This window comes from Etheostoma spectabile, chromosome 12 (assembly GCF_008692095.1).
Source record: "Etheostoma spectabile isolate EspeVRDwgs_2016 chromosome 12, UIUC_Espe_1.0, whole genome shotgun sequence".
Taxonomy (NCBI): Eukaryota; Metazoa; Chordata; class Actinopteri; order Perciformes; family Percidae; genus Etheostoma; species Etheostoma spectabile.
The window spans coordinates 7,604,691-7,617,991 of NC_045744.1; the positions used below are offsets into that span (position 1 = coordinate 7,604,691).

The 13,301-nt window shown below is 42.1% G+C and overlaps 2 protein-coding genes across 12 annotated transcripts in view; one reads left to right on the forward strand and one right to left on the reverse strand.

Moving 5' to 3' along the window:
* The window catches only part of clcn2a (chloride channel, voltage-sensitive 2a), a 57,738-nt gene that overhangs the window by 9,871 nt on the left and 34,566 nt on the right, over positions 1-13,301 (reverse strand). For 6 of the 9 annotated variants that reach the window (XM_032530662.1, XM_032530660.1, XM_032530659.1 and 3 more), the window contains 6 exons: positions 13,198-13,244; positions 11,908-11,976; positions 11,324-11,362; positions 11,122-11,226; positions 10,123-10,209; positions 6,957-9,982 (listed from right to left, as the gene is read on the reverse strand). In XM_032530662.1, the coding sequence (XP_032386553.1) occupies positions 9,533-9,982; positions 10,123-10,209; positions 11,122-11,226; positions 11,324-11,362; positions 11,908-11,976; positions 13,198-13,244 (797 nt within the window). In that variant the 3' untranslated portion in view covers positions 6,957-9,532. Of the gene's footprint in view, positions 1-6,956; positions 9,983-10,122; positions 10,210-11,121; positions 11,227-11,323; positions 11,363-11,907; positions 11,977-13,197; positions 13,245-13,301 lie in introns of those variants that run through there. The other 3 variants (XM_032530663.1, XM_032530664.1, XR_004334264.1) reach the window with 2 other exon arrangements.
* On the forward strand, positions 420-7,249 carry fam131aa (family with sequence similarity 131 member Aa). 3 transcript variants are annotated; one of them, XM_032530680.1, is made up of 5 exons: positions 420-680; positions 3,266-3,377; positions 3,478-3,654; positions 5,712-5,846; positions 5,990-7,249. In XM_032530680.1, the coding sequence occupies exons 2-5, from the start codon at positions 3,287-3,289 to the stop codon at positions 6,505-6,507; spliced, it is 921 nt and encodes a 306-aa protein (XP_032386571.1). In that variant the 5' UTR covers positions 420-680; positions 3,266-3,286; the 3' UTR covers positions 6,508-7,249. The 3 variants fall into 3 exon arrangements, with proteins under 3 accessions (XP_032386571.1, XP_032386572.1, XP_032386573.1); XM_032530681.1 differs by lacking the exon at positions 420-680 and adding an exon at positions 2,744-2,988 and having other exon boundaries at positions 3,263-3,377; XM_032530682.1 differs by lacking the exon at positions 420-680 and adding an exon at positions 2,744-2,981.

Below are 13,301 nucleotides of genomic sequence, written 5' to 3' on the forward strand. Positions count from 1 at the left end.
ATGTATTAAGTTTATGTAGCCTATAAAAATCATCACAAGCAACAAACAGGCGGTGAATGTGGGACTTGCTGGTAATCGAGCCTCTCTTGTTGTCTTCGAGTCTCTTGTTGTATAACTGGACAAATAAGGTCAACTTGACATGACGGCAATCTTTGTTTATCACGCGATTATTATTTTTTTAGATCTTTCCGGCGTTTTCTTGATATCAGAGTGCAGTCCATGTTTGCACATAAAGCGCATGTCCACCCTGCCTGCGTCCTGTTGAGTGTGTTTACCAAATGACTGCGGATGTGCTGTGTTTTTATAGAGCGACAGGTGAAAAGCAGCTGCGGTACTTGGGGCCAAAGCTGCAGGTTAGGCGACTGTCTCTTGGCTGCACGGGAAGAGGGGTTGGGGATGGGGTGGGTGGGGCGGGGGGTGGCTGTGACACCGCCTTGCGTTGATGACGCTTGCCATCGGGAGACATTTGGACAGCCTATGTAACCCATATTGCCTACTGAGCAACAAATGGTACGTCTGTGCTGGAGACCTAATGCTGGAGTTCGGAAGATGTTCCCGCAGACTGAGTGGCTTTAATGATCCACTGCAGAGACTGCTGCAGGGGGGGCAAACCATCATCTGTTGATCGGATTGGAGACAATTAAGCGCATTATCATGAGCCACCGCGGTCCGACTTAAAGGTAGGTACCCAGAGTCGTAGACAGGGGGATCATGATAAGCGCGCCAGCATGCTTAGAGGTGCATATAAAAGGCGGGGAGGGGGGGCTCTCGGCATCTCCGTGCTGTTTATCCGATGCAGGTATGGAGCTATTATGCAGATGGAGAATTCAAAGGTTGCCAGGAGACCCGCTGCATCCGCGTCTCTCGTGCGTTATTTTCCTCATAATTGCACGCTACTAGGCCTGCACCCATTAATGGCGGAGAGGATTGTGTGCGTTATTCTCGCTCCTGTTGCTCTAAATTTACAGAGAGAGAGAGAGAGAAAGCACCACATCAACACTGCAGCTCCTTCCATTCATGCCAAGCACGAGATGTTTGGCTGCAGTCAAACTGGCTCAACTCCATGCCACTTGTTGGTCCTATATAAGTCACTTCACTGGCTGTGTGGATGTCAGAAGATCATGCTGTTGTCAAAGAGGCACACAGCAGTCTGCCCCTGCAGGGAGTGGGCGAAATAATTCAAACACCTTGTGAAAAATGACTTAAAGCAACAAGGTCATTAGACAGCAAGCGCTGCTACACATGTTCTTGTTGTTAGGATGAATGCTAATCAGCAGCACTTGTCAGCTGGTGATCAGCATGTTGAAGTGGGAGTTTTTTTCCTAAAGCAACATCACACAATTAACTGCTCCAGAGAGGCCAAATCATGTGCAGGTGTACCAGTTTAAAAAAAAAAGGCAAATATCAAAGGGAGTCATTCAGCTAATGATTATTTTCATTATTGATTTATCTGTCAGTTATTACACGAATATGTTCAGCTTACAATGATAGAAAAAAACAAAAAACACAGACATTTGAGAAGCTGGAATCGGGGAATCAATGATTTAAAGCAAGTATCAGCACTAAAACAGATAACTGCATCAACAGATGAACACAGGGATCACACGTTTAAACCAGATGACAGGGATGTGACCTACAAACTGTTTGCAGCAGTGGTTACCAACCTAGGGATACTTAATTGGATAGAAAACAGGAGAAAAAAAAGTTATACTGCATCTCTTTTATATTAGATGATTTCTGTCTTCTCTCAAAAGCTTGCTCTTTGAATTCAATTCATTTTTATTTGTGGTGTCAAATCATAACAGAAGTTATCTCAAGATGCGGATAGAGTAGGTCTAGACCACACTAAAACTTACAGAGATCCAACAAATGCCCCCAAAAGTACACTTTTCTTCCCCCAACTTTTTCCGGTTTGCTAAGATTATCCAACTCGAACGGGGAAAAATCAAAATTTGGCAAAACTCAAAGACTCTGTCGAGGGTCATTTCTTTGTTTTTTTCCTGAGACGCAAACTAAAAAGGTTGGGAATGGAACTGCTGGTATTTTGTGTGTAGGTGGTGACAAATGCATGCTAATTGGCATATGAGTTAAAATAATCCCCATTTCTAATAGTTCAAAGTAAAAGCTGATTTCCATTGCGTGTGTCTTATTTTGTCAGCTTGATTCAAGAAATCTGTGCCTGAGTCTCAGGAGGGATCTGACGCCACAGGCTGAACATGTGACGTGTTTATCAGTGTTGAGCATGAGTGATGTCTGTGGTGCTCCCAGGTATATTTTGCAGCTCATGCTTACCTCTGAGGAGTGTTGAACGCCACTCTGCCTTCATATCACTGCCTCCCAGCTTCCTACCTGCCTGTGTACCTCTGACACACATTTACTTTCTTTTTACTTTAAAGTACGTAAACCTTTAACCAAAGTCTGTTTCTTGAGCTGCTTTGGGAGCCGATCTGCTTAAGGATATCTGTCAAGTCATGCGCATGCTCACAGCTGTGTCCAGGTAACATGTTTACTGCTTGTTGAAAGACTCACCTGTCATAAAAACAAGACAAATTCCACGCTGCTCCAGTAGATTTTGCTGACCCAACTGATCTACTGGGTGCAGTCATGTGTGTGATATTGTTTTGGAATGGAGTTATTTGGGTAGCAAGATCAATTTGTATATGGATCAGCAGCTTTGGAGTGAGCAGGCCTGACTGGAGCTGCTTACCAAAGCTTCTCAAATGCCATGTGATTGCCCGGTCCACAAGGAGACTGTCTCCACTGCCCCCACCTCCCTTAACCCCAACCATTCCAACCGGTTTCACCGGCTTATTGTAGCTTTAGCATTACAGGTAATGTAGGGCGTAGCTGTTTGCTTGTCTGCCTGGTGGTTTAAACCAGTAAACCCAAGCTGTGAGTTTTAGTTGTGTTGGTTTGGTGCGCTGTGACACCATCTCTGTCCACGATGAGGCTGAGATCAAGGAGGAAAGGAAGAAGGGGAGGTAGGAAACAGTTTTTTTTAAGCATCGTAGATCTTCGTTTGGGATAAAGCCTTTCTTTTTGGAATGAAGGCCTCAGCCATATGTTTGTCCTGTGAGTCACATTGAATTTGCTTTTTTAGTGAGATCATATTAGAATGTTTCTCACAGCCTAAATATTGGAAAAGTAAACATGAATATTGGAATAGCGGACCAGTGCTGGATGTGACGCACAGCAGAGCTTATGTGTTGTTCTCGTGCATTGGTGCAAAACAACGAGTTTTGCTTAAATCTAATCTGTCTCGCAGGTGAAATTCGAGGAGAGCGAAATGATTCCAAAGTCAGGAAAATCTCCGGCAGACTCGAGGAAAAGTGTCGGTATCCATGAGTTTGCAGCACTTGCCAGGTCCTCCTTAAATGGTAATGGCCTTTCGACTGATAGTGTTTTTCAACTATGATGACATGTCTGTGATTCAAGTTACAACTTCATACTCCGACCTGTTCCTCGCTCTGTGTCCAGGTATCTCTCAGGCAGTGAAGGACCATGTAACGAAGCCCACCTCCCTGGCTCAGGGCCGGGTCGCCCACCTTATTGAGTGGAAAGGTTGGCCCAAACCTGCGAACCCACAGCCAGCCGCCCACTTTAGCTCTTACTGCCACCTGACTGAAGGAGAGAAGGAGGCCCGGTTTGCTGCAGGTATTCATCTCTGTAGTCTCGCTTTGTCAGACCTTAATCCACAGCGTTGCGGAGGAGGGTCTGGCTAGTCCACACAAAATTTTGGGTTGTGGGGAAAAACTGCTCTGGTTTATTGCCATTTCTCTGTCATGGCCCCGGTGCCACTACAAAATACATAATGAAGGGAACTTGTTTTAGTCTAACATGTGTACCTTCAAAGGTTGTTTTAGTCGTGCAACAGAAAACTCAGATTGGACATATAGTCTAGCTAGCTGTCTCAGTTTACCCTGCAGAGATCTGAGGACCAGTTGACCACAGTCCTCATAAACCGACCAGAGTTTAGAATTCCAACACAAAGAAAGCTTAAGGTGACGGACATCCGGCCAAAATGAAAGACATATGGTAGAATTTCCCGGAGTGGAAGGTCGTGGATATAGAGTGTCATATCTGAGACTTTTAGCCAAGAATACGTTTTGTATCCAGCTTAGACTGTGTAACTAGCTGATCTCTGCACATGCCTCTTTTTACTTAGCTTGGTTTAGCTCCAGCATCATCTTCTGGCAGGCTGCCACCTTCTGTCATGCACCTAATCCCCTAAAACTCCTGTATGTCAGCGGTCCGCTCCGCCCACCACGCTGTCTCTTGGGTGATGGCTTGTCTTGGCAGCAGATGGGGGCCTATTATTTAGACACTCTCCCAGAACACTTCACTGCCCACCAATGGTACAACAGCTCCTGCTGTTTTGCTGTGACTCATCCTGTCTGGTGCCGAGGACATTGGCGTGGTTTGATCAAGAGAGAGAGAGAAGTGGGGTACATAGTGACTGAACGACATGTACATCATAAAGACTTTATTTTCTTTTTTTTACACTTCGATTATTGCTCCAAAATACGGTACTTAATCTTGCATTGTAGATTTCTAAAAAGCTTAGTGACAAGAGATGCAACAATTAGTCAATTTAACGATTATTAGATGTACAAAATATTAACATTGACTGTTTAGATCATGAATTAATTGTGTTGGTCACATTAAAAGCTAAAGAAACATTTGCTGATACCAAATGTGAGTATTTTTTGGCTCTCTATTGTAAAGTGAATACATTTTTCTGGACTGTGGTCAGACAAAATTAGCAATTTGAAGATGTACCCTCCGTCTTTGGGAAATTGTGTGTGAACACTGTTATTAGATTACGAAGCCCTACGTTTGACTCAGTCTGACATAAACTTCCTAAAATTGATTTTAAATCGGTATATGTGGGAAGAAAACACATGGCATTATTAAAATAATGTCAGACATACATAGTGTTTTCTAAAATCTGGCAATATGGAAACAATTTTTTAATTTTCAAAAAAGAGGTACAAGTTGTAGTAACACTTTAACCTTGTTTAATATAGATGTTGATGTACTGACAAACACCAGAGCAATCAGATTCCCTCTGTAATACTCTGTTAGATACAGTCATTCAGTGATTGCCATCCTCTTTTATAGGGTTGGGCATCGTTTGGATTTTAATGATTCTGATTCCAATTCCGATTCTTCATTTCGATTCCGGTTTTTATTGAGTCTCGATTCCGATTCTTTGAGGCGTGGAGTTAAAACGGGTCACATGCTTATTTCACAAATACGTTTTATTTTTGATTCAATGGTGGGTTGCAGTTTTACAGGGCTTTTTCTACGCAAAATAAAGCCATACCACAGCACCGCTCACTGCACTCCATAGCTGCAACACAACAAGCGCCTGGCGTTATGTAAACCAAAACCTGCGCATATTAAATTGGGAAACCCAAATCCTCCAATCAATTGCAATAATGAAACAATTCTACTTGAATCGTAATTTTTGAAACGATTCCAAGTAGGAATAGGTTCTCGATGCCCAACCCTTCTCTTTAAGGAGTCACACGACAAATCTGAGGCATCAAGAAGAGAATTTTCTTTAATGTTAGCATTTTTTTAAATTTACATATGAAAGTTCAAATAAAACCAGGAAAGAAAATCATCATTTGGTTTAACTGGTTATGGGCAGACACACACAACTTTCTGTCCATTGGCATTCATTTATTGGACGTGTGTCTCTGCAGGAGTGGCTGAGCAGTTTGCCATCGCTGAGGCTAAGCTGCGTGCCTGGGCTTCTATAGACGATGACGAGGAAGACCCAAACGATGAAGACTCCCACACCAATGGTCAGAATCAAACCGCCTCCAACCAGAACGCAGGTATCCACCGTCACCACCATTTTGGTCATTTTCATCACTCATTGTCTTCATTAATGCATCTTCACTGACAAAATCATCTTCCCATCCCCTCCCCCAATTTTCCATCCATTTCCAGGTGTTCTGACTTTTTGCTCCTCCCTCAGACGTAGCCTCTTCCAATCCAAAGAGCAGAGCGCCGTGCCAGCCTGAGGTTGATGGCGGCGAGGCACCGCCCTCCAACAGCTGCAGCAGCGGGTGCAGCCTGCTCTGTGGTAGGCCTGTTTCTTACAATGACCCACATTCATCCCAGACCAATTCACCTACTTTAGCCAGCGACTGCATGAGTCTCTTCCTGGAGAAGGAAGAGGGGCGAGAGAGGCTGGGTGGTCACGCGGAGCAGCCGGCCCTTTTGCAGGAGCAGTGCAATGATGTCTGCATCCACAACAAGCCTGAGTGGAGGCCTCGGGCCAGGAGCAGCAGGTTTGACTCCTGCTACTCCACCTCTCACTCTGAGTCTCCTGGAGAGGAGGACGAGGAGGACGAGGACGAGCAAGGCAGCGTATTTCATGAGTTTCGAGCGTGGCATTCCAGCCGGAGGAGCTTCTTCTCCGACCGGGCTTCCTCTGGAGTGGCGTCCTTCGATGAAGAAGAGAGGGATGAAGTAGAGGAGAAGAAAGAGTAGTTGATGTGATGTGTCGTCCATCTTTATGTCTTTTTGAGTCCGTGTTGATTCTGGATGTGACATAATCGATTCTGCTTTCACTGTAAATCTCTCTCCACCTCCTCTTCTTCCTCTGATAATCTCTTCTCCACTTGCTGCCTTCTGTCTCTCATCCTCTAGGCCTTTCATGTACTGATATGTATACAGTATATTGGAGAGTTCAATCAGAATGATTAGCTGTTGTTTAAACTTAGTTTTGTACATTTTTGTGAAGAGTCATGTGTTGCATTGGTTTTCTATGGATATTTTGTATTGTTTTTCTGGGTCATGCTGTGTCGTGAGTCGGGCTATGTTTGATACTGAATGTCTGAATGTCCTGCTTATATATAAATACGTTGCTTTTTTGGGAAATATTTTGTCATCTTTTTTCCCCACAAACTAAACATATAAGGAAAAACACAAACTCAAACTTGTTTTAATTTAATCAATCACTCATGTACAAAACAATTTCATGTTCTCTGAAAAATAACAATGGCTGTTGGATTTTAAATGCATTATTCTCCTATGTACAATAGTATGTACGTAGATCTCATCAGTGTATTTATATGTACAAAGCATATACAGGCCAGTGCCATATAAAGGGAGATACTACAGACTTATTGCTTAACTAGATACCCTGCAAATTAGCTTATACTCTCTCTACATTTAACTCCTTAAATGTTATCTTATATGGCAAGCACTACTTCACATTCTATATGCAAACGAAAAGAAATCACGCTAATAAATCGTTGCACAAATGTTTACACATTTTTTTAAAAATGAGACGGAGTTGTGTGCTGCGATGATATCACATAAGATTGAAATATGGCTCAAAAATAGGACAGCATGAAGCTAAAAAATATTACATCCATTTGAGGGTCATAACAAGGACTCACACACACCCGTTTCTCTACTACAGTTTTGTGGGTATCACTGTGCTTCACAGTAGTTACATTTCTCAACATTGTATTAGAGGCCAGGCTGGATTATATGTACTGTCATAAAGGTACGTGTAACATATCACGGTGTTAATATACAGGTCACATTCACGTGTGTGTGGTGTGTGTGTGTGTGTTTTTTGTTTGTTTGTGTGCTCTGTACAACAGCCAGTATTTTCATTTCCCTCTGTTTGTTCACTTTATCATGCTAGAAACACATTAAACACACAATTAAATGAAAATGCAGAGGCATTCAAGTGACAAGACTGACAGTCTACATTGCCCTTATTGAATCAGCCCCTATAAAGCCAAACAAGGCTACATGTGCAGAAAAATGATCCTGATGGTAATTACAATGTGCTTCACATTTATGTGAAGCCGTGTAACACGCTTGATAGGCCTTTGGAAGCTGCCTTTGAACAGTTGATTTCGGGGGCTGATATTGACACCAATGTTTGGTAGTAAAATGAAAGAAAATACTGAATATTACATCTGTTGTAAACAATAGAGTCTTGACAAACTGATGACACTGTAGCTATTAAACCATTACTGCATTAATACTGTAGTTATTGCTTATCAGCCAACATATAACCAACACCACTATATTTTATTATTAGCCATTAATTATGGCCCTCTGATGTATTAGTCCATTGCTAGTGAATAGGTAGTAGTTTGAATTCATAACACCATGTGCTCATTAAAATGTTTTGTCTTTGTTCTTCTGTGCTTTGCTGTCTATTATTTGCCTTTTATTTGTCTCCTTTTATTTTCTCTCTGCTTGCAATGTAATTGAAGTCACGTAAATACTTTTATTTTTAACAAAAGCCATGAAAAGACCAAACTAGTGTTATCATTGTCTTCATGGAGCTAAATAAAAAACTATTAAAAACAGTCAAATCCCATTTACATACCATCCTTCTGCACACTAGAGTAAAATCCACAGCTGAAAAAAAGGCAATATTTACTTGAGTAATTTTACCTCTAGTGCCCAGTCGTTTCAGGAAATGATTTAAATAATCTCACCTAAAGGTCCATTATTAGATGTGCTAAAGCTTTCGATAATTTCACCTAATCAGATCTTGCAGAAGTTGAAGCTGAAACTGTTTTCAAGGCCATTCTTGACCTAGTCTCAACTCAACTTTTAAGCTAACAGAAGTCCTTAAAGTGTTTAGTAAAAACAGATTTTAAAATCTACAATTCCACGACAGCTGGGCGAACTCCATCTGCTGATTTAATCAAAAGCTCCAAAACGGCAGTTCAAACTCAGATACGCAAAACATTTGTTACCACACTGATTTAGCATTGCACTCCTTTAACATAGTCAATCTAACAATGGATGGATTGAAATAAATGGAGAGACATTGTCTTTTATACTTCACAAATTTGTCTTGTCAAAACCTTGAGTCGACATTAGTGGATAATGCCGACTCAAGGTTTTGACAGTTCATCTCGACCGCCGACAGTCCGGTCAGAGATTCGGGTGTGTTCTTCTAACAGCAGCAGCTAATGCTGCCTCCAGCCTAGAGGCAGAGATGATGATTGTTGTCTTAATTTCCAAAGTTGTATTCTTCCAATCTAATCAGGTTGACTTTATTAGCCCTCACACCACTCCCTCTGGAGCCACAAAAGGCTTTTTACAACATATTTTTCCACATATGCAGAGAAACCTCCCAACACTTTAATGATATGTGTTGTGATAGTAGTCAAAGAGCCACAGACAGGACAGGGAAGTCAGTAAGAGACAGATAAACCTGTTTTTGATTTGGTCTTTTCATGGGATTTTGTCAGCAGTAATAAAAATATAGAATAAAAACAGCTTTATCCTGTAAAACAAGCATTTGAGGCAAAATGAGGAATGTCCCATCTACTCGTGCCCACGCTGACTCACTCACGCCACACAATGTTAGAAACACAGGTATCTAGGCTGGACTTTCAGGGGAGAGGGACCTCTACACATGTAAGACATATCAACAATCATGAGGCGACAGTATGGATCCCCCCCGATCATTCGGATTGATGCTTAGTGTGGATGGGGTTACCCTCTCCTTCAGGTTCTGATTGGTCTCTGCTCATAGATGGACTCCGCTGTTCTTGCTCTGTGTTGTCTGGCTCAGGAGTGTGGGTGGGGGGTCATAGTCACAGGCCAGCTCTGATTCCTCAGTGTGGGAGGGGCTGCAGTCAAAAGTAAACTCTGATTGCTCCTCAGTGAACGAGGGGCTCTCCTGGAGCACCAACTCCGATGACTGGCTTGAGACGTCACCGGGGCTGGTTTCAAACTGCAAATTCGATTGGTCTGAGAAGTTGACGGGGATTTCTTTGTAGGCCAGATCGGGCTTGTCCACCACATCGGGACGCTTGGGTTCGCGTGGAAATGAGAGCCCCCTGTGGCGGATGCAAAGCTTGTGTAGTTCCGTTACCTCTGATACACTTGTGCTGTTCCCACTGTCACGGAAACTGGCCAACGGAGGACGCACTTTTACTCCAGTCACCGTCACTGAGCCCTCTATGGCTTTACGCAGCTGGAGATACAGAGCCCCAGCCAGGGGGGAAAGGAAGAAAGCAGTAAATGGGAATAGCGAGAGAAAAGGTAGCATTAATGATCATATACAGAAAAAAAACATCTATCAGAAGCTTAAACAAATAAAGGAAACTTGCACACCTCTTTGAGAGAGACCACTCCAACCAGACGCCCCATGCTGGTAACATAGGCGTGATCCAGACCCAGCAGAGAGAAGATGGTGTGGGTCTGTGGAGGAGGAGAAATGGGTCATTGGCCTTGGTACAGTCTCAAAAAGGGCTTTTATTTGCATTTTGGATCAGGGTTTTTGAAATCACTATACCAGGATCAGACATGATATTTTTGCCTTTTAGGACTAGGCATACATCAGTTCTTACTATGAGATATGGCTTCAGACGCCAACCAATCATAGCTTACCATAATTTACATTGTGTGACGTGCATAGGCAATAAAAAGGTGCCAGGGCCTGACTTTACTGTTTCACCTGGCAAAAAAACAACATATGTTGTTATGTATGTATGTAATCAGTTTTATGAATGGAAGTGAAAGTGAAACCAATCAAGTTCCCTCTGCCCTGAAGATGGGCTCCATTTTTGCTACTTTAAGTATTTTTTCATGTGAATACTTTTGTGGTACATTAAATGCATGGCTTTTGCTTGTTACAGAGCATAATCTATTTCTACACTATGGCATCGCTATTTTTACTGTCCTAAAAAGTACTTCATCCACTGCACACTACATGGGATAACTGTCCATCCGGATGCTCATTCAGCTGATATTCTGCAGCATTAATCAAACCATTAAAATACCAATAACGAATTACAGTATAATTAAGTGTCATTAACTTTATTCAACATTATTCAACTAGGATTCATGGACCTCCTTAGTCAGTGCCATGTCCTGTATGTTAAGCTGTAACATTAACACCAGAGGGGACATTTAGGCTAGTGGTTAAACTCACAATGAAACTAGATTTTGCAGTTGAAGTTTGTATTTTGGCACACTTGTAACAGGACGTAGCTAGGTAACTGCTGTAAAAATATCTGGGACATTATTGTAAAATATGCATATGATAAGTAAAATAGCCTACTATGGTAAAATGGCCAATGTCATTTGGGGCTTTTTTTGTTGAAATCGTACCTTATGCAGAGATGTTTGCTCCACCAGCTGGAAGGGAGCGGGATCAATCTTGCAGTTCTTGAAATCCACCGGCTCATCGAGCTGCTGCTCCTCCCACTCTGCTATCTGCAATGAGAAGGATGACAAGACACTACAATTTCTGAACTCTGAGTTGTAAAAGTCATTTTTGCATAATTTCTAGAAAGTGTACTGTATGTCTCACGTCTGATGGGGACATGCCATCTTCCACTTCAGTCGAGTCCTAGAAAGATGAAATAAAGTAAGACATACATTGTCCATGTTTATACATGTACACTACATAATGTACCAGCACAGACACATTACACAGGGCACAATCTGAAAACATATAACATAGAGTTTCAGAGAAAACACAGAGAGAAAAGTTTGGTTTATGGGTCAAGCAGGGCACCTGCTGTTCAGTACCCATAAACCATACCAACAACACCAATAACACCATTAACTTTAAGAATCAAGCACCATCAAATTAAACACACAACACATTTTCCAAAACACACGATGACACTACCACACACAGAACAAGCATCCCAGCAGTCTAAAGTGAAAGCTGATGAAACATTTGCTTTAACACTGATGTTGAAAAGAAGATGAAACCGTTGCCACTTTAAAAATCGCCTCATCTCTCTCTCTCACACACTTGCTCTCTCTGCAAAACCACTCTAACGCTTTGACTGGCGCACTACTAATATTTTGGTCCAGCACTCATTACGTGTGTGTCGCAAGGCAACGGTTACTAAGCAACAGTCTCTAGGCGGCAGACAATCTTACCGCCATGGAGATCCTCACTCGTTTGGACTTGGGCTTTCTTTTTTCAGGAGGAGCCGGCCCAGCCGAGCTCTTCCAACCGGGGAGAGAAGGCATCAACAACACAGCACAACATTAACAGAGCATCTTACACGGTGTCACTGCAACATTGGACCCAGTTTGACTTCTGCTGGGAGAAGTCCCTGAGATGCGACCACAATGTTGCTGAAAGGGTATAATTACTACACCACAGATGAAAGTGAGGGCACAAAATCTGTACATGAAACCCCATGTTCATACTACACTGGGTGATTGATACACTGCCAGAAGAAAGGTTTTTGAACATTATAACATTTTTGTTTAGCACTTTGAGTCACTATGTTTCTTAAGGAGCTTTAAAGTTGATTAAAAAACATTTTATCCCACACTGTCTGACACTATCACATACTATTTAATCAGCTTCTTGGTTTCTAGTGAAAGGCCTCGACAACTATCGGATGGATTTTCATGAAACTTTGTTCAAACATTCCTGTATCCCTGCATTGTATTAACTTTGATATTTATTTGACTTTTCATTTTAGAGCTACGCATTTTGGTAATTTTGCTAACAAGGGGAATAGAATTAAATCGCCTACTGGTTGTTAGCAATTAGCTCAATGGACCGCTGTGCCTCACTACAACCTCATGGAGTTATGTTGACTGTAGACTCGCAGCGTTGTTCACAAACAACAGTAACAAAGGAAGAATCACACAGTCGGGGCTGCATAATATTTACACTGAGGAAACTATTTGAAACCAAGACTCCATGTTATAAAGGCTGCATCATTAAATCAAATGTAAATATGTAACATGCACATTTTCCCAAAAGCTGGTATTTGGTAACTTTGGGATCTCCCCAATAATATTAATAATAATAAAAGTTCGTGGGTTTGAACAATGACTGACCCAAGTGCATCAGCAATGTTAAAGGGGTTTAAAAATAGACTAAACACTTTTACCTGACACCATCATGTATTGCTTAAAAGGTAACCAAAAAATGCTAACATGTAGGATGTACAAAAACGTTTGGCTGGCGGTGAATCTGATATTTAGTGAGGCGGCAATGACTCACAGAAGTTTTGAAACAAAACTCCACAGCATGAGATCACACAGGAAAACCCTGCTGCATGTGGGTGGATCCTGCCAATCAGCAGGAGGAAGACGTGGACGGCATATGCGTGGACTCAGAGAGAGCACACACACCCACGCATACGATATGTGTCACATTCATACAGTACACTTGCACCCACACATATATCCTTCTCTCTTTCTCACCTCCAGCAAGTCCTTTTCTTGGTCAGCACAGGAGAGGGTCTGAGAACCTCGGAGAGAAAAAACAAAAAACAGTTAATTCCATTTGGATCTACTTGTTCTCAGTA

Excerpts from the sequence above, each read along its gene's own strand:
- fam131aa (XM_032530680.1), top strand. The coding sequence starts at position 3,287 with ATGATTCCAAAGTCAGGAAAATCTCCGGCAGACTCGAGGAAAAGTGTC. Across the intron at positions 3,378-3,477 it reads TGCCAGGTCCTCCTTAAATG|GTATCTCTCAGGCAGTGAAG; the intron begins GTAATGGCCTTT and ends CTCTGTGTCCAG. Across the intron at positions 5,847-5,989 it reads CGCCTCCAACCAGAACGCAG|ACGTAGCCTCTTCCAATCCA; the intron begins GTATCCACCGTC and ends CTCCTCCCTCAG.